At 37.6% G+C, this 21,311-nt stretch overlaps 1 protein-coding gene across 2 annotated transcripts in view; it reads right to left on the bottom strand.

Annotated features, from left to right (window-relative positions):
• LOC149827093 (pantothenate kinase 2-like) overlaps positions 1-21,311 on the bottom strand; it is a 79,179-nt gene that overhangs the window by 28,187 nt on the left and 29,681 nt on the right. Inside the window, exons 8-12 of one of the 2 annotated variants that reach the window (XM_090019166.1) lie at positions 3,716-3,828; positions 3,330-3,516; positions 2,814-3,025; positions 1,166-1,210; positions 977-1,025 (exon numbers count right to left, since the gene is read on the bottom strand). In XM_090019166.1, coding sequence (XP_089875292.1) covers positions 977-1,025; positions 1,166-1,210; positions 2,814-3,025; positions 3,330-3,516; positions 3,716-3,828 — 606 coding nt within the window. The remainder of the gene's footprint in view (positions 1-976; positions 1,026-1,165; positions 1,211-2,813; positions 3,026-3,329; positions 3,517-3,715; positions 3,829-21,311) is intronic. The other variant, XM_090019167.1, reaches the window with a different exon arrangement.

The raw sequence follows: 21,311 nt of genomic DNA on the forward strand, positions 1-21,311 counted from the left end.
CTCTTTCAATTTTGGTTTCCTTCACAGAGATTAGGTATTAGACAAATCTTTCTCCCTGAAGGATTCCAGTTGAAATGTAAAACTTCTGGTCAGTAAATAAGGATGGTAAATCTTGCTATTTACCAACTCTTTATTTGTTTTACCTCTCTCTCTCTCTCTCTCTCTCTCTCTCTCTCTCTCTCTCTATATATATATATATATATATATATATATATATATATATATATATATATATATATATATATATATATATTCTTCCTCACACACTATGTGAACAAAGGGATGTCTCAAAACAAGATACTGAAACGAAGAAAATTGTGTAGCCTGAATCCGTGAAAGAATTGAATGTGCCACCAAAAAAGATGGGTTCCTCTAATTCTTTCCAAAACCATTTCTAGCCATTTCCTTCTAAGTTATTTTCATCAAATCCTCACAGTTACTATCTCCCAAACTGAGCCTAATATACCTTTAGGTCAGTCAGATTCTGGCCCATATCCAACCCATTAATAAACCTAATTTCATAGAATCAACACTTATACAAATAAGCTCAATTCTATGACCATAACTTAATCTACTTTACTTTCATGATCATGAGACTTTATTTTGTTGCTGCTACTTGCAGTTCTTATAATTTGTCACTGACGTATCAATATTTCCTTTAATGATTTTGAACTGTGACTCGATAATTCATAATTGCATAATAAAAACCAAACAGGTATTATACATAAACATATAATGAAATAAATAGACGCTTCCCAGTGTCCTCCTTTTGTAAAATCGTCATCCATGTTCGATGTGTTGTTCATGTCAATATGATATAGTTATATGTATAGATAAGGAAGTGCAAATTTAACCCTCGCAAACCATGAAACTTAATAAATTTCCATACACGATAACAAATAGAAGTACAAGAAAAGGTAATTCTGCAGCAATTTCCATGTGGTCCACAAAAAATTAGAAAGAGATACGAAACTACCTTATCGACAAGGTCAGGTAAATGCTCCGATAAGACATTCAACCAATACCTACAGGGAAAAGCAGAATTATATGTAAGTTAAACCACTTATTAAAGAAGTTACTAAATGATCATATAAATTGTCTATAATTGTGAAAAACAGATGAACTAAGCTCTTTAGACAGCAGGAAAATGAACAGAGTTGCTTACACAAGTTCACTATGATCAGAAAGGTCAATGGTGTTTGGCTCATACCTGTGGAATTTTTTTTTTGAAATGTAAATAACATTTCATGCTGACTTTGAGATTAAGCTTGAAAGAATTAATGCAAGAACAAGGGGAATTACAACATCAAGAATAAAAGGGAAGGTATATGCAGCTCATAAAGCTTTCTGAATTTGATCTTCATAAATGCATGCCAAGTAATAAGCATTTAATAACCATTCAATAATCACAACAATTGGACCCCGGAGGGCAATTCAGCAACTCTTAAGAAAAACTTAGTTAATTCATTAAACCACTTTTTTTAATTGGTTGTCGACTAATTCTTTAACTTGGCATATTTTTGTTCAATCCTGCTTGCAATAGAAGAGTAGTGCAGCTAGGACTGCTGTTGGCCCAAATTGCCCCATAAAGCATTAATAGAACCAACAAGGCCACAGCCCAACCTATTGGAATAACAAACAGCTGCTAGCAATTGTTGAGCACAAAACCATGAATGATACACTTAGCTTGAAAGAGAGAAGGAAAGATCACATCTGCTAGTACTAAAATCTCTTATTGCAAGTACTAAGAAATCTAAGCTATAGTAGGAAAACACACTTCATAAAAGCCGATACATGAATAAATAAGTATGGCATATATATTAGCTGATAGAAGCAGCACCATAAATATCAACTATTGAGGTTTTTGGCGGATACAATAAGACCTGCTTACTTACGTATGTCATAATATGAGGTAAAAAGTTAGGAATCAACTTCTGTAATAGAGTTGATCCACTAAGGTATTGTGCAGCAGTGTAATATCAGACCCCAAGGAGAGTAAGTCCCAAGAAGCCTGAGGTTTTTTATGCAACCAAGTATTTTTGTGGGACACAACGTGCACAAGCATACACATGCACACATGCACACATGCAGACTCACATTCTTAAAAAACTGACTCATTATTAACACAAGAATTTCCAGAACTTTAGGTTTTCAACCCAAAATCAAGGACCCTCAACTACATAACGCTTACACTTGTCTAGAAGGAAAGGAAAAAACATGTTTCCAATGGTTCTGAGGTCATTTCCTTTGAGGCAGAACCTAGAATTGCAATGTTGCTAATATCACTGTGATCGTACTGTGTTACTTTATTATATCAGCAAAGAATATGAGTGCCTATGTGGGTGTGTGTCAGAGAGAGAGAGAGAGAGAGAGAGAGTTTCAAAGCCATCATCACGTCACTAAGTGAGCCTTACAGATAAAGATGTTAAAGAACAACTATTACCTAGGAGGAAGTAAGTGTTGGTTTAGTTGGCTGTTTTGTTTGCTTTATGTCATGCATCAACCACAGGCATTGTCTATGGCCTCATGAGCTTAAAAAGTGTACTAATTGGCCAAATCATAAGCATTAGTTTTTGGTACGCTATTTCTATAACTTATACATCAGCTTTTTGTGGACTGCAGTGCTTCATTTCTTCTAACCAGAAAAAAGGTTGGATAAATGCATATCTTGTAGTAAATGCATATCTTCACATAGAATTATACAAGGAGTAAATGTGAGGTGTGAAGAGCCTCTTTCCAACCATTCATAAAGGTCCACAAATCTTCTTAAAACAACAGATATGACTCAGCTAGAAGCAATAAGTTTCACATACATCTTTGGGTCTTCCAACAGTGGAAACACCTCCAGTGATGGAACAAGATGAAGTACACCAACATTTAAAGCAGCACTTGCATCTGAACGTAGGGAGCTTCCCTTGGAGAAGGGCCTCTCAAAGCCACCAAGTCCTGTGGTACCAGGTGGAGCCACAGGAACAGGTGCAGTGATTTTAGTACCCTTCTGAACAAACTTCTCCAACCATGAAATCTGAATGTTTTATCACCATATTCATGTGCAGGCAAAAAATAGGCATTAGAATAAATCATAACCAGCGGTAACAAATAACAGTAAAGAAAGAAAATGCTCCAACTTATAGCAACAAAATCCTACCAGTCCATCAGTAGCTCAAGGAATGCCAAGGCCTTAGACAAATGCACAAAATGCAAATAAAATTTTAGCCTGTTTGAAGAATGACATTTTGACACAGATGATACTGCCTAAAATGCTTTTGAAAAATAATCAGCATATATTAACTTAATTTTAAGTTACCATGATTATCATCTCCACTCACTTTTTCATTCAGATCTCCAAGAGGTGGAACAGGGAGATTTGCTACCACAGTACCCATTGGAAACCTTTCCACAAATTGATGAGCCATCAGATCCTCAAGTCCATATTTGTCACAGCTCATAAATGCACCCAGAGCACCCAAAAATCCTTCGTGGCGTAAAAACATTGCTTTTGCCTCACCTTTTGACCTAATATGACATATGTCAAACAAATTTAATACAATGTAAAGGCATGCTCTGCCAAGTATTACAACTTACAAGTGAACATAGACTTTTAGAAAGCCTATTTTCTTGCTATTCACTTAGGTTGAGCCCACTGGCACTAGCATAACATATAAAATGGACAAGTTCTAAAAGTCCAAAAGCTTACTATAAGCATAAAATTTACCAGAAATGAACTGCAAAAGAAATTGTATCCATAGTGTATGCATGGCCTTGTATAAAAAATCCTCCAAAAAAGATCCTCTTGAGCCCATACAGTAGAGCAATCAAGCGAGAAATCTAGCAAACAAACAGAAAGAACAAGCAAACGATCATCTTACCAGGAAATAATCAAGACTCATACTGGAAAAAGCTTCATGTATGAATAAGAACTCAGATTCGCAACTACATGCAGACACATTAAATACAGATGAGAAGTCAAAACAATATAACATTAAGCATATGGTACAGATCTGAGAAGTATCCATCATTCAAATTGTTACAAGTGGAAGGGTTTCAAATGTGTGTGTGTGTGTGTGAATGTTTAGAAGTTGTAGAACAAGCCTAGTTCCAGTGTTGATTCAGAGAAAAACCCTTTAAAAGGAGAATTATCATTCTCTGATAAGCTTTAACACCAACATCACAGAAAATGTCATGTAACTTGGGGGGGGGGGGGGGGTCAGTCTTAAAAGGAAAGCAAGATCTGTCAAATGGCTATAGACGCCTGTAAAATGGGAGGCCAGAGAAAAACCGTTGACTTTTGTCAAATTTATTCTCAATTATGTTACAAAGGAAGCCTTCTCTAAAAATGCAATAGAGTGCAGAGGATTAAAATTGAGTTTAGCCTCATAGAGTTGCATATCTAAATGTAACTCAACTTTCTGACAGTATTGAAAGCTATAAAATTTCCTTGGGTATTTACAAAAGTTGGTTTTCTTGGCAAAATCCAACCCAATATTTAATTAATATAACATACTGAGAGTTACAAATCCAAGCATGTCACGTAGGCTACGTAGCCTTTGTTTTCAGCATATTATATTTTACTCATACCTAAATAAAGGTCCTTCCTGCAAGCACAGACAAATACTTGTAGTGAACGAGATTTACCACTAATGTGCTAAAAGGAAACAATCCATGGCATTTCTAGGAGCAGGAGGCGAATAGTAATGACGAGTTTACCAAACACTTTGAAATTTATTCCTAGCTGTCTGGTTTCAATGAAGAACCAGTGAATATTTTTTTATTGTTTTGAAAAAGGCAGTGAAGAGAATTATACATCCAATAGTACACTTCACAAGCTATATTTCTAAACTTCGTTCTAGACAGAGTTGAATTGGTGGAACAACCTGCCAAGCAGGGAAAGCAGAAACACTGTTATCTCTAACTCCTCAAACTACTGTCAGTGCTACTATTGCCAGTTAATAAAGAATACCAACTCATACTGCAGTCACATGGTCATCCAAAAGCATATTCATCACTATACACCAGAACCCTATATTCACAAGAACCACTCATATTGCCGGAAAAGACACATTAGTTTAAATACTTGTATTAATATCTCAAAGTTTCATATCCTATACAGCCAGATCAAGGATAGCAATATAGATCCAATTCAATTGAAAACATATAATTTGAAGTCTACAAGTACCTGCCCAATGTTGTATGAAATCATACGCAGTAGAGAGAGTGAAATGTCCTCAGGCCTATAGTTGAGGTCCGTAGGAAGGGTGATAGAATTTTACTTATTAAATTAGTATTAGGTACGGATATTATTAATATTATTAGTGTTTATGCACCTCAAGTAGGTTTAGATGATTCCATTAAGCATCAATTTTGGGAAGATTTAGATGGAGTAGTACAAGAGACATCTTATGGAGAAAAGCTTTTCATCGGCGGTGACCTTAATGGACATGTAGGCATTAGTAGGGATGGATTTGAGAATATCCATGGAGGCTATGGTATAGGAGAAAGAAATGAAAGTGGAGAAAGGATTTTAGATTTTTGTTTGTCCTATGATATGATCTTAGCAAACACTTGGTTTAGGAAGAGGGAGTCTCACCTAGTAACATTTAAAAGTGGGGTTAATACGAGTCAAATAGATTTTTTCCTACTTAGAAAGAGAGATAGGGGTTGTTGCATCGATTGTAAGGTTATACCAGGAGAAAGTGTAGCTACACAACATAGAGTCTTAATTTTAGATCTTAGAATTAGACAATGCCGCAAAAGGGATAGACATAGGATAGATCCTAGAATTAAGTGGTGGGCACTGAAAGGAGCTAAACAAGGAATGTTTGTAGAGCAGGTAGTTAAGGAAGTTGATTGGTGTCTCGAGGAGGATTCAGAATCAATGTGGAATAAGATAGCGGGTGGTATGAGAAAAGTAGCTAAGGAGGTATTGGGTGAGTCTAAAGGCGGTGCACCACTAGGTAAGGATACATCATGGTGGAACGAGGATGTCAAATTAGCTATTAAGGTTAAAAGAGAGTGTTATAGAAATCTAAGTAAGAGTCGTGATAATGAGAATTTGGAGAAGTATATGATAGCAAAGAAGGAAGCTAAAAAAGTTGTTCGAAACGCGAGGGCTAAGGTATATAAGGAGGTTTATGACAAGTTGGATACCAAAGAAGGCGAGAAGGATATTTATAGGCTTGCAAAGATGAGAGATAGGAAATCGAAGGATTTGGGTATGGTTAGATGTATCAAAGATGAAACGCAAAGGGTTTTAGTCAAAGATGAGGAGATTAAGGAAAGATGGAAAGATTATTTTGATAAGCTATTTAATGATAGTCATGCTCAAGATCTTGGAGACTTCTCCATTCCTTTTCATGAGATAAATCGTGACTTCATGCGCAAGATTCAAAAGAAAGAAATTGCAGAGGCTTTGAAGAAAATGAAATCAAGAAGGGCAGTTGGCCCAGATGGTATACCTATCGAGGCTTGGAAATGCTTGGGAGAGAAAGGTTTAGAATGGTTGACAAATCTTTTTAACTTGATTTGGCGAACAAATAAGATGCCTAATGAGTGGAGGAAGAGTACTTTGGTGCCTTTATATAAGAATAAGGGTGATATACAAGATTGCACAAACTATCGTGGTATAAAACTCATGAGTCATACTATGAAACTTTGGGAGAGGGTGATTGAGTCTAGGTTGAGGAAGGTTGTCATGATATCGGAGAATCAATTTGGTTTTATGCCTGGAAGATCAACTATGGAAGCTATACATCTTCTTAGACAACTTATTGAAAGATATAGAAAGAGGAACAAAGATTTGCATATGGTTTTTATTGATTTAGAGAAGGCATACGATAGAGTACCTAGGGACGTTCTCTGGTGGACAATGATGAAGAAAGGTGTTTCTCTCAAGTACATTAGTATAATTAAAGATATGTATGAAGGAGTAGTAACCAATGTCCGCACTTGTGGAGGGGTGACAACCAATTTTCCGATAACGGTTGGGTTACATCAAGGATCTGCTTTAAGCCCTTTCCTATTTGCGATAGTGATGGATGAGCTTACGAGATCAATCCAAGAAAATGTACCGTGGTGTATGTTGTTTGCTGATGATATTGTTTTGATTGATGAGTCTAGAACTGGGGTTAATGCTAAGTTAGAATTATGGAGACAGACATTGGAAGCTAGAGGTTTTAAGTTGAGTAAGAGTAAGACTGAATATATGGAATGTCGGTTTAGTAAGCAACGAAGTAGTGATGGGAGTGTAGTGAAGCTTGGTGAGCAAGATATACCGGTGAATGATTATTTCAAATATTTGGGATCCATCATTCAAAAGTATGGAGAAATTGATGGAGATGTAAATCATAGGATAAAGGTTGGGTGGATGAAATGGAAAAGTGCTACTGGAGTGCTGTGCGATCGTAGAATGCCATTGCGGTTGAAGGGAAAGTTTTATAGGACGACTATTAGACCCGCTTTACTATATGGTACGGAATGTTGGGCTGCCAAGAGACATCATATTCAAAAAATGAGTGTAGCTGAGATGCGGATGCTTAGATGGATGTGTGGAAATACAATAAAAGATAAGATTCGGAACGAAGAGATACGTAAGAAGGTAGGTGTTGCACCAATTGAAAATAAGATGCGAGAGAATCGTTTACGGTGGTTTGGACATATTCGGCGAAGGCCTAATGATGCTCCAGTTAGAAGGTTGGAGAAATGGGAAAATATATTAGTTAAAAGAGGTCGGGGTAGGCCTAGGAAGACTTGGATGGAGATGATAGGAAAGGATATGAATGCTTTGAACCTCACCGAGGACATGGCGTTGGATAGAAATGATTGGAGGAAAAGGATTCATGTGGAAGACCCAAAATGAATTTCTTTTTTGGTTCATATCGCTGACCCCAATTGTTTTGGGATGAAGGCGTAGTTGTTGTTGTTGTTGTTGTTGTAGTCATTTGCATGCACATGGGTGGCTGCACCATATACAAACAAAACAAATGACCCGGTGACAGCATTTGGGGTAATGATCCAGTGGGTAACATGTGTCAAGTCTTACAGTTTTGGGTAGATGGGAACAAATTCAGCAAATGTTTTACCCTTGAAATTTAAAAGAATACTGTCAGAAACTTTTAAAAATAATCATAACCACCAAAAGGCTCTCGTAAATTCATATGAAATATTCATTAAAAGATTCCTTGCATTCCCAATATACAATTAATAAGTGTCTTGATTTTCATAAAATTACTTAATTGTTGGTCACACTTAATATAAGGAACAAATGCAGTATCTTTAATTTTGTTAAGGGTGAACCCATTGACAATAACTAAAGGCTCCTAGAATAGAACTTGCCAATGAGAACACAAAGATCTAGCAATAGCAACTTGCCAGCAAGCAACTAGAGAGAAATTTGTGCATGTCTAACTGTAGACACCAAAATTTCATGATGCATGATTGCTAACATCTTTTGAAAACAAGTGTTTGCAGGTACCCAACAAGAATTGGACACCCTTCACACTTGAACTACAAAACGGGTTGTCTTCTGTTATTGGACGGCAGAACGGGATGCCATCCACTATTGGATGGCAGAACGTAACTGTAAGAAAGAACGCTCGTTATTCAGCACAGACCTGTCATCGGCAGAGAGAGGGGGGAGAGAGAGAGAGAGAGAGAGAGAAAGAGAGAGAAGTTCCAGAGGAAAGGGGGGGGGCAGTCAATCGTGACTGCCCTCTCATTCTATTAATATAATTAATGTATAAACTAGGGTACGAAAATACCCCTTAATAGAGTGTTAATATACATCCTACACGAATTGGGTCTGGACTCGATCCATTATATATAATGGATCGGGTCAGACTTATACAAATGACGTCTTCTTTTCAGCCTCCCTCAAGTTGTGCATGGTGTTGGACCATGAACAACTTGTTCTTCAGAAACCAAAATCTATCCTTTGTCAAGCCTTTAGTGAGGATGTCAGCAACCTGTTCTTCAGTTGGCACATACATAGGCTCAATCTCCTTGTCTTCAACCTTTTTCCTAATAAAATGTTGATCTATTTCAATGTGCTTTGCTCGACTATGGTGGATGGGATTGAATGACATGTTGATGGCACTTTGATTGTCACACAACAACAGTGACCGAGCAATCGGTTCTCCCATTTCTGTCAGGAGATGTCTAATCCATGTGCCCTCGGCCGTGGCAGTGGCCATCGATCTGTATTCAGCCTCAGTGCTTGATCTAGCAACCGCCTTTTGTTTTCTACTACTCCAGGATACCAAGTTTGGCCCAATGAAGCTGCAATAACCGGATATTGATCGTCGTTCGTCTGGATCACCCGCCCAATCAGCATCAGCATAAGTGACGATCTCATGACCCTGATGGCCCCCGCCTGGATCTAATTCTCTTTTCTTGTATACCAACCCATCACCAACTGTACCCTTCAGGTAGCGAAGTATACGTTTGACTGCCTCCATATGTGACATACGAGGTTCATGCATAAACTGGGATACTTGATTAACCGAATATACTATGTTCGGTCTAGTAAAAGTCAGGTATTGCAACATGCCAACTAAGCTGCGATACTTAGTGGGATCTCCATATATATCCCCTTCCTGTGAACTCAATTTCTGATGAATGACACTTGGAGTTGTTAACGGCTTACAATCTGTCATGCCTGCTCTGTCGAGAATGTCCAACGTATATTTGTGTTGAGTAAGGATAAGGGTATCATTTCTATTATCAACTTCTACTCCAAGGAAATATCGTAGCTCTCCCAAATCTTTCATCTTAAATCTCTGATTTAATAACTTCTTCACCTGCTCAATGTGACTTTTACAGTTCCCTGTGATGATGATGTCATCTACATATATCAACAGAAGAGTAGTGACTCCTTGTTCATTGTGAATAAATAATGAGTGATCCAAAAGAGATCGAGAGAATCCATGCCGTTGTATTTCTAGAGAAAAACTGTCGAACCAGGAACGAGAAGCTTGTTTCAAACCATAGAGTGCTCTCTTTAACTTGCATACATATTTTTTTGCATCTTGTTCTGCATATCCAGTGGGTTGTTCCATGTAGACCTCTTCTTTTAAATCCCCGTGCAGAAAAGCATTTTTTACATCCAGTTGGCTCAATGTCCATCCATGTTTAATGGATAGACTCAACACAATGCGAATGGTCCCCATTTTAACCACAGGACTAAAAGTTTCATCAAAGTCTTGGCCTTCCTCTTGTGTGAATCCCTTGGCTACAAGTCGAGCGTTGTACCTTTCGATGCTCCCGTCTGGTTTATACTTTATTTTGTACACTCATTTTGACCCAACAACATTTATGTTCAGTGGTCTAGGTACAATCTCCCATGTCCCACATTCATGTAAGGCCTCCATTTCTTCATTCATTGCTTCTACCCATCTTCTAGAGCTCGCAACTTGATAGAACATGAGAGGCTCTTCCTCTTTACTTATGGATGTCAAGAATAACTGAAAATCCAATGAAAATTTTTTATAACTTACCCACCTGTCAAGTGGATGTCGAATTCTTGAGGATCTTCTGATATCCATTTGCTGCGAAGCGGATGATCCAGATGGATCCGTATTTGTACAAGAAATGAATGAGGGCTCTTTCTCTCGTCGGGTGTACACAATACCCTTATACCTTGTTGGCTCCAAGTCATATGTAACAGTCTCCTCTGTTTGAGTCTCATTGGCTGAATCCTCATGTGGTTCCTTCTGACTGCAATTTTCTGGACAGTCTACTTTACCATTGGCGAAGAGTTCTGAATTTAACCATGGGTAGTATACCTCAATGCTGGAGCTTGAGTTATCAGTATCCACCATAGTTGAATTAGTATCCTGATCAGCAAAGTTCATTTCATCGAAAATTACATTCCTTGATATTTTGACACGCTTACTCAGGGGATCATAACACCTGTACCCTTTGTAATCTTCTGCATATCCTACAAACTTGCATTTTAAGGCCTTATCTTGGAACTTGTGCCTGAGTGAGCTGTCAATGTGAACATAGCAAATAGACCCAAACACACGTAATTCATGGTAATCAGGTTGTATGCCAAAAAGAGAGAAGTATGGTGACTTATTTTCTAAGATACTTATGGGCAATCGATTTATCACATGAACTGTGGAGTGGAAGGCCTCAGTCCATAATGATACAGGGAGATTGCTCCCGTGCATCATGCTCATTGCAGTCTCAACAATATGTCGATGCTTCCTCTCAGCAATCCCATTTTGTTGAGGTGTATGAGGGCAAGACACTTTTCTCTTTATCCCATTATGTTGAAGGAAATTAACAAAGTCACTCGAAGAGAATTCACCTCCTCCATCACACTGAAAATTAAGAATGTTGGTAGAGAAATGATTTTGAACAAAAGAGTGAAATTTCTGGAACAATCCAAAGACTTCTGATTTGTGCTTCATAAAAAATATCCAAGTATAACGTGAGTAACTATCAATGAAAATAAGATAGTATTTACTGCCAGAAAAAGAAGTAATTGGAGCAAGACCCCAGACATCTGAACAAATGACCTCAAATGGCCTTGAAGCTCTTTTATTAATAGAAGCAAAAGGTAAAGCATGACTCTTACATAAATGACAACTAGAACACTTTGTATCAACGACTTCTGAACTCAGACTGGACTTAGGAATAAGATTATTCAAGACAAGTTTTTCAATGAAATGGCGACCACAATGACCAAGACGACTATGCCAAAGTCTTGGCTTATTACTTTCAAAACTAGTAAATATAAAATCAGAATCTAAAACTTGACGTTGGTGAGGCTTCAAGGATGAATAGTTGGAATGAATGGAGGAAGGATCTTCTTGAAAGATGTACATGTTGCCCCATCGTTTTCCTTCAGCGAATGTCTTCCTCGTGTGAAGATCCTTGACATAAACAGAAGAGGGAGTAAATTCAACTGAAACATTAGCATCATCAACAAGTTTTGAGACAGAAACAATGTTCTTTTGAATATTAGGTGCATGGATGACACTTGGAAGTTTAAGAGAGGACTTTAACATGTGTATAATGGCATTTCCAGTATGTGAGATTGCATGATGGGATCCATCTCCTGTGACTATGCTATTCTTTCCAACATAAGGAGTAAGAGTCAAGAGTTTACCTACATCACCCGTAACATGAGTAGCTGCTCCGGAGTCGACATACCAAATTCTTTTGTCATTTTGCTTCATATTCAATCCTGCCAAGGCTGCCAACAACAACTCTTTTACTTCTCCATCCTTCCTAGCCTCTGCTTGTGGAGCTTTCCCTTTGTTTTGAGGATTAAACCAGCAATTTGCTTTAATGTGCCCTTTCTTGTTGCATAGGAAGCAGGTGGGAATAGGTCTTTGTCACTGCATATTGGGTGTTGGAAGTATGCCACGACCTCCATAGTTATTTCTTCCTTGACCTCCTTTTCCTCGAAAAGAACTTCCTCGTCCTCGACCATAACTCATTCCCATAGCCAGCACATCTTGTGTTCCTGAATTCCTATGAGAGTCTTCAGAAGATCCTTTCAGAGTCATCTCATATTGCAATAATTTCGCACGAAGATCTTCAAACTTTGGAAGTTCTGGTAAACATAGTAAGGTTGTCGTCATGACATGGTAGTCTGGCCCCAATCCACTCAAGGTTTGTTGTACTTTATCTTTTTCACTGACAAGACACCCAACAACGGCCAGCTGATCTGTGATGCCTTTCATTTTATTCAGGTATTCCATAATGGACATGGAATCTTTCTTCAGCATTTGAAACTCTCGCTTAAGAAACATAATCCTTGCCTCAGAAATTTGAGAATATGTTTGAACTAACGTATCCCATAGCTCTTTTGCCGAATAATCATCAAGAAGAGCAATAAGGACCTCCTGTGAGAGAGTGGAAGTGATGTATGCCACTAGCGATTGATCCCTCTTCATCCAAGCAACATATTCTGGATTCTTGTGAAGAACAACGGATTGTTCTCCTTTATCGTCGGCTTTGTCTTGCGAAAGGAATTCTGGAGGTGGTGGAATCGATCCATCCAGATGACCAGAGAGGTCCTGACTCTTTACAAACGGGATGATCTGTCTTTTCCAGGTTAAGAAGTTGCAGTTATTCAGTTTTTCAGAGACTAGTTGGCCGAGAAAACTTGAGGACAGACATGAATTCCCATGAGTAAAATCCATTTGATGAATATGTTTGAACTGACACTTAGGTATGAAAAACAAAACACTGCTCAGCTAATATATGTAGATGATGACAGAGCACTCGACCAGTGAAAATACTCGGCTGACAGATGACAGAAATATTTTCAGATGAGAGAAAACAGATGTCAACAGAGAGAGCAACAGTGATTAGCAGGGGATATTCAGCAGACACTTCTTTTCAGAACCAACGAAAACAGAAAACAGCAGGGATTAACAAAAGAAAATCACAGATTAACAGAAAAGGAAACACAGTGATCTGAAATGAAAAATAGATTCACGTTTAGCAGGAGACATTCGGCAGGCAGTTCTTTTCAGAACCAACAGAAAACAGCAGGGATTAACAAAAGAAAAAAAAAACAAGATTAACAGAAAAGGAAACTCTGTTTCACAGAGCCAACAGATGTAGAATCACAAAAAAGAGGATCGAGTTTCACAGAAATAGAATCACAAAGGGAAAAAGAATCACAAGAGGAGAGAGGGAACCTGTTATCGTGAGGCTGTGCCTTACGTTCCCAGATTCACGCTGATGGACAGCGAGTTTGTTTTTTTTTTTACAAGAGGAAAGAGGGAACCTATTATCGTGAAACCGAGATCAACCAGCCTCGTTTAGATCAGGAAAGAGGGAATCTGGATGGACAAGAACGAGCCCATGCACCTGTGCTGCCTGGATGGACAGAGAACGAGCCCACGCAGATTCACGCACCTGTGTTGTTTCCAGATTCACGCTGTGCCTTACGAACTTGTGCCTTACGTTCCCAGATTCACGCTGATGGACAGAAAACAAGACAGCCCACGCAGATCCACGCACTTGTGCTTTGATACCATGTAAGAAAGAACGCTCGTTATTCAGCACAGACCTGTCATCGGTAGAGAGAGGGGGGAGAGAGAGAGAGAGAAAGAGAGAAAGAGAGAGAAGTTCCAAAGGAAAGGGGGGGGCAGTCAATCGTGACTGCCCTCTCATTCTATTAATATAATTAATGTATAAACTAGGGTACGAAAATACCCCTTAATAGAGTGTTAATATACATTCTACACGAATTGGGTCTGGACCCGATCCATTATATATAATGGATCGGGTCAGACTTATACAAATGACGTCTTCTTTTCAGTAACGTCGTCCATTATGGGATGGCAGAGTAGAGTGTCGTCCGTTACAGGACGACAGAGCAGAGTGTCGTCCACTACGGGACAACAGAGCAAAATGTCGGCCGTTGTACCGAATATGTGGATAAGCCATGGCTTATTCCTATCTCATCCTAACGTCATGTACATCTTCTAGGGCGGGAGGACTCTTCCTGAATGAGTCTTCCTTCCAAGAGAAGACTCTCTTAAAACTCTATAAATAGGGGCTCACTCCTATACCTTAAGATCATCTAACAATGTCATACCTAAGTGTTGGCCCTTGCGAAGAAGCCTACCCAAGTCCTGCCTACACTCTATCGCTATGTCATTGAAGAACGCTCATACCTACGTAAAAGTGTTAACAAACAAAAGAGAGCTTTAACGATAAAATGGACCCCCGAGTCTGAAAAAAATATTTTTTCAAATCCCTAATTTATTTATTCCTATTTTATTTATTCTTTGAATTAGGTGTTTATACACACTTCTATTCTTATTTGCATATTAGAATCCATAGCGGCATAATTCGAGCTATGGAGATGGAGAAAACTTGCCCCGTCTTTACCTTTTCATCAAGCAAAGGATGGTCGGAGTTTGCAACGGCGTTCTCTACGATTTCAGAAAGAGGATTTCGCGAATCTAGGTAAGTCCCATATTTCTCATTCAAATATTTTTATCAACAGTTTTTGGTGACCGTGATGGGATGCCCTTTTTTTAAATGTTTTTAGCTAGAATTGCATCACGGGGAGGTTTTGAGCCCTAACGAGCCCAAAATCCCCATTTTCATGTTTTATCTCTGTCTGAAAGACAAACCCTATTTTGTGATCCGCTGAGCTTTCGTTGTTCATTGACCACCAACTGTTGAGGTTTGGTCGTCGTCCGGTATTGTGTTGTTCGGTAGGTCCATCGTCGTTCACAAACAGTGTCATCCGCTCTATCTACAACACGTTTTCACCATCTACAGAACTTTCTCTGTCAGTTTAGCCATCTACAGATAGTGTCGTCCGCAGACAACACCGTTTGCAGAGGTTTTCTTCCCGTCAGCAGAACTCTCAATCAGATTTGTTGTCTACAAACAATGTCGTCCACAGGGTTTTTCTTTGTGCGGGACTTTTTCATTTTGTCAGCAGCGTCAACTAACAGTGTCGTCCGCAGACAACATCGTCTCCTTAGTTCGCAAGAACGACGAAAATTGCTTTTGCGTTTGCAGACAGTGTCGTTCGCTCAACCTGCAATTCGGCCACTTTGGGTGATTTTCTGTTTAGTTTTTTTTTTCAATCGTTTAACCTGCATATAGGGTTCTTTTGCATTAGTTTTATGCATCAATATTAGGCCTAGGTGTTATCACAATTCTAGAAACACTTGTTGGAAAAAATGCATGCTCATATAAAAAATAGAAAATAGAAAATAAAAAATAAAAAAATACAACCTCCATCAAGTTAGGGCTTGTTTTGAAACATTGTTTGAATTCATTGTATGCTCTTCATTTTTTTTATTCCCTATCTCTTAGGAAAAGAGTCTTTCTTTTATTGGGATTTTTTAAATTTTTTTGTCCTATCATTTGGAACATCGGATCCCCCACCAATACTCTTAAGTTGTTAGCTTGAGTATATCAGTAGTGGTACCATTGGATCCGGATTCTCCACACCAGTACCCTTAAGTTGTTAGCTTGGGTATATCGTGTCATGAAACACTAAGGAGAAAATATAATGTCACTAAATGACAAGTAAATGCACAAGCACACAATCAATAGGTCACTAATGGGCAAGAATATAACAAGCCACAAAGTGGCGATTCATAATCATAAAATGATAGAGAGATCAAAAATATGAAAAATATTAATGAGCGGAGCTTCAAGAAGCTTAGAGAATACAAGGGGCAATGCCCCTTATTTAAAGACAAAATGGGACCCAAGGAGGGGCTCCCATAGAAACGTTGGAGGGGTCCAACGACTCTATGGTGGACCCCTCCTATAATATAATAACTAAAAAAAGGAAAAAAACGTATTCAAATGAATATGTGTGTTATATATGAAAAGACTATTTTATCCCTAGTGGGTAATATAAAATATATATATATATAGACACATAGAGATATATATGAAATACATATATATATATATATATATATGTGTCTATCTATCTATCTATATATATATATATAAATTACAATTTAACACCCCCCCTCAAACACACGGTGAGATTACCGAGAGTTTGCTGAGGAGAAAGTAGAAGTGAGGCGATGGCAATGCTTTGGTGAAAAAATCCGCTAGCTGATACTCTAAAGTAACACAGGGTAGTTGAATTGTGCCCCATAAGAATTCATCGCGAACATAGTGACAGTCCATCTCTATGTGCTTTGTTCATTCATGAAAGGTGTGGTTGCTAGCAATGTAGATAACACTCTTGTTGTCGCAGCACAACTTCGAAAGAGTAGAAAAGAGGATACTCATTGTGAAAATATCTCAAAAAGGAGATAAAGTGTGTGATAAGCACAACACCACCAATGTGCACAAATGCACAAGAACACTTAGAACAAATGTACACGAAGGTACAATAAAGAAACTCAAATGCACAAAGGCATACAAAATATAAAGAATTTTATTGAGAAGAATGGAGAACAAAAGCTCCAAGAAGTGGTTTTTACAAAGGGGGAACTCCCCTATTTATAAGCAAGCAAGGAGCCTTGGAGGGGCTCCACTAGCTGTTGGAGCCCCTCCAACAGTTAGAATTCTAACCGTTGGAGAGGCCCAACAGCTAGTGTTGAGCCCCCTCCAAGTTGACTTGAGTCAATCAAACAAGAAAAAGAAAAAATAAAATGAAAAGAAAAAAGAAAAGAAGAAAAAGTAAAAGTACAAAAACATTACAGCATATTCATAATTATGAATATGCGCAAAAGAAGGGAAATGACTATAATACCCTTGCGGGTTTTACAAGAAGAGAGAGAAACATATATATTTATATATATATATATATATAAAGATAAATACATATACATATATACATCATCTATATATGTATATGTATCTCTCTTTATATATATATATATATGTAAATATATATAAGAGAGATACAATTTAACACCCTCCCTCAAACTTAGGGCACAATGACCGAAAGTTTGCTAAGGAGAAAGTTGAATCTTGAAGAGCAAAGCGCCTTGGTGAAAAATCTGCCAACTGATATTCTGAAGTCACATAAGAAAGGTCGATGACTTTTTCTAGATATGCCTCTCTGACATAATGGCAGTCCATCTCAATATGCTTTGTCCGCTCATGAAAAGTGTGATTCTTAGCAATATAGATTGCACTCTTATTATCACAACACAACTTTGTGGGTTCTTGAATTGGAATTCTCATGTCTTGCAGCAACTGATGAATCCAGACAATCTCCATAGTTATAGAAGTCATGGCTCGATATTCTGCTTCGGTGGACGATAGAGACACCTTCTGTTGTTTCTTACATCTCCATGAGATCAGGGATTCACCTAAAAAAATCCAAAAGCCTGTAGTGGAGTGATGATTATTTGGGTCACCTCCCCAATCAGAGTCAGTATATGCAATTAAATTTAACTCAGAAGATGAGGAAAGGAAAACTCCCTTGTTTAAAGTTCCCTTTATGTATCTGACAACTCGGAGAACGACACTCATATGAACAGATGTAGGAGCATGCTGAAATTGGCTTGCAGTATACACGGCATGAGAGATGTCCGACCTTGTGATGCTAAGATACATTAGAGATCCCACAAGTTGTCGGTAGGGGGTAGGATCCTCCAAAGGTTTCCCATCATCGATCTTCATTTTTTATCCCACAATTTCAGGGGTCTCACAGATTTTATCATCAGTAATACCTGATCTGTCAAGAATCTCACAAGCAAGTTTAGTTTGAGACAAAAAATAGTCTCTATGAGAGTAGGCTACCTCGATACAAAGAAAGTAAGTCAGATACCCCAAGTCTGACATTTCAAACGTTTCTTTTAAAGTGGTTTTAATGTTTTTGATGCCCTTTATGTCACTACCTGTTATCAACATATCATCAACATACAACAGTAAAATCACAATTCTTGCATTAGACTTTTTGACGAACAAAGCAGTGTCAGTGTAGCATGAGGTAAAACCATCTTGAACCATCATATCATTAAATCGATCATACCAAGCCTTAGGGGCTTGTTTTAAACCATAAAGCGCTTTTTGCAAACGAAGGACTTTCCCCTTTGGTACGTTCATACCAGGAGGAGCATCCATGTAGACTTCTTCATTAAGGTCCTCATTTAGAAAAGCATTTTTAACTTCTATTCGATAAATATTTCATTTTTTAATAGATGCAATGATGATCAAACATCTTACAGTAACCATTCGTGCAACGGGGGCAAAGGTTTCTTCGTAATTGATGTCGTATTCTTGACTATATCCTTTTATGACAAGACGGGCTTTATATCTTTTGAGAGTGTCATCACTCTTGGTTTTGACTTTAAAAACCCATCTACATCCTATTGTTTTCTTTTCTTTTGGAAGACATTGAAAAAGCCAAGTTTTGGCTTTGTTGAGGGCTCGAAGTTCGTTGTCCATGGCATCCCTCCACTCTATCATTTCCTTAGCTTCCTTAAAATTTCTAGGTTCTTGATATGAGTGAATGGCACTAAGACATGCCCTATTCTTTGGAGAAAAAGACTCATATGATATAAATCTAGAAGGATTTTTCCTAGATCTTTCAGTTCTTCGAGAGTGGTGGGAAGATTCACTAAGGTCACTATATTTCTCTATTGCACTTCTAAAAGTGTTTTTATCTCTATTTGTATAGGTAATTGGTTCATTTATCATTTCTTCTTCATTATGAATGGTTTAAGGAATACTTTCACTTATATCCTCATTCACATTCAATTCATCATCGCTAAAAAAATCTTCATTTATAGATAATAGTTCAAACAAAAAAGAGTAATCGGCATTATCTTCATGAGTTTTGTGTTCTTCAAAACCACTCATGTTTTCTAAAAAGGTTATATTTCTTAAAACATATAGTTTTTCATTTTTAATATCATAACACCTAAAACCTTTTTGTGTTTCCGAATATCCCAAAAACGCACAAGGAATAGCTTTGGGAGATAATTTATCATTCTTATCGGTGAGAACAAAACATTTACAACAAAAAATTCTTAACCTATTGTAATCGGGTTCTTTTTTATACAAGATTTCATATGGAGATATTTGATTCAAGTTTTTGGATGGAAGTCGGTTTATGAGATAAACCGATGCAAGAGCCGCTTCGGCCCAAAATCTTTTTGGAATTTTTTGAGAAATGAGCAAAGTTCTTGTAGTTTAAATTATGTGTCTATGTTTTCGTTCGGCCAACCCAACTTGTTGAGGAGTTTTGGGGCAAAACCTTTGAGGAACAATCCCATTATTTTCAATATAACTTTTGAAATCATTTGAGAGATATTCTCCACCGGAATCGGTTCTAAGAATTTGTAATTTACTATTGAATTGATTTTGTATTATCATGTGAAAAACCTTAAAAGTAGAGAAAACCTCATGTTTATGTTTGAGGAAGTATATCCAACTATACCTTGAGAAATCATCCACATAAATAACATAATACGAAAAACCTCCCTTAGACACAACGGGTGCCGGTCCCCAAACATCCGAATGCACAATTTTAAAAGGCTTAGTTGAAAAAATAGTTCTTTGTCCAAAAGGTAAGCTTCTCATTTTACCAAGAATACAATCATTACAATTGAAATTGTCTTTACATAAAGTTTTAGCAAAATGTAAATAAGAAAGTTTGACAATATTTGGATGCCCAAGGCGTTTATGCCAAACATTTATATCTTTATGTTGGGCAATATTACAAAAAGAGGGTTTTGGAATTTGAAGAAATTCCATAAGATAAAGATCACCCTTCCTAGAGCCTTCCCCAATCAACTTCCCGGACCGGTGATCCTGTATCCAACATTTATTTGATGAGAATTTGATATCACACCCATGATCCGATAGTTGAGAGACGGAAAGCAAATTTAAATTTAGTTTTGGTATAAATCTAACTTTAGGAATAGAAAAACATTGTCTTTCAAAATCACCAATTCCTTTTATTTCAAGAGAAGCCTCATCCGCGGTAGAGACAAAAGAGGGTGACAAATTTTTTTAGTATTTAGAAAGTGCAAAAACATTTGGAGTCATATGAAAGGATGCACCCGAGTCTAAGAGTCAACGAAACTTACCGGGAGGAGAGAAGGTGGTCATGGCGGCTCCGGAAACGGATCCCTTGAGGAGTGGTTGAAGAGCTTCCATGATTTCATAGTGGTTGTAGTCATTGCCTTGTATTCAGCTTTTGTTGATGAGAGAGACTTTTTGTTGCTTCTTGTATCACCATGAGACCAAAGATTCAGGTAAGAAAACACAAAAACCAGTAGTTGAGTGACGGTCATTGGGATCACCTCCCCAATCTGCATCAGTATAAGCAATTAGTTCTAGGTTAAAAGAAGTAGACAAAAATAGTCCTCGAATAATAGAATTTTTAATATATCTAATAATACGCAAAATTGCTCCAATATGAACAGAAGTTGGAGCATGCTGAAATTGACTTGTTGTATGAACAACATGTGCAATGTCAGGTCTTGTAATAGAAAGATATGATAGTGTCCCGACGAGTTATCTATAAGGAGTTGGATTCTCAAGCGGTTCTCCATCATCAATCTTCATTTTGACATTTACAACTTTGGGAGTGTCAATGTGTCTTTCATCTGAAATACCTGACTTGGCAACAATATCTAAGGCAAACATAAATTGAGTTAGTAAATATTCTCTAGAAGAGTATGCAACTTCTATACCAAGACAGTATTTCAAAAAACCTAAATCACTCAATTTCAAAATGTATTTAAAGAAACTTTTTAATATTATAAACTCCTTCTTTGTCACTTCCGGTGATGATCATGTCATCAACATAGAGAAGAAAAATACTAATACCTGCATCAGAATTCTTAACAAACAAAATTGTGTCAGTAAGATAAGATTGAAAACCAAAATCA

Source organism: Nuphar pumila, chromosome 10 (genome assembly GCF_984573655.1).
Source record: "Nuphar pumila chromosome 10, dmNupPumi1.hap1.1, whole genome shotgun sequence".
Classification (NCBI taxonomy): domain Eukaryota; kingdom Viridiplantae; phylum Streptophyta; class Magnoliopsida; order Nymphaeales; family Nymphaeaceae; genus Nuphar; species Nuphar pumila.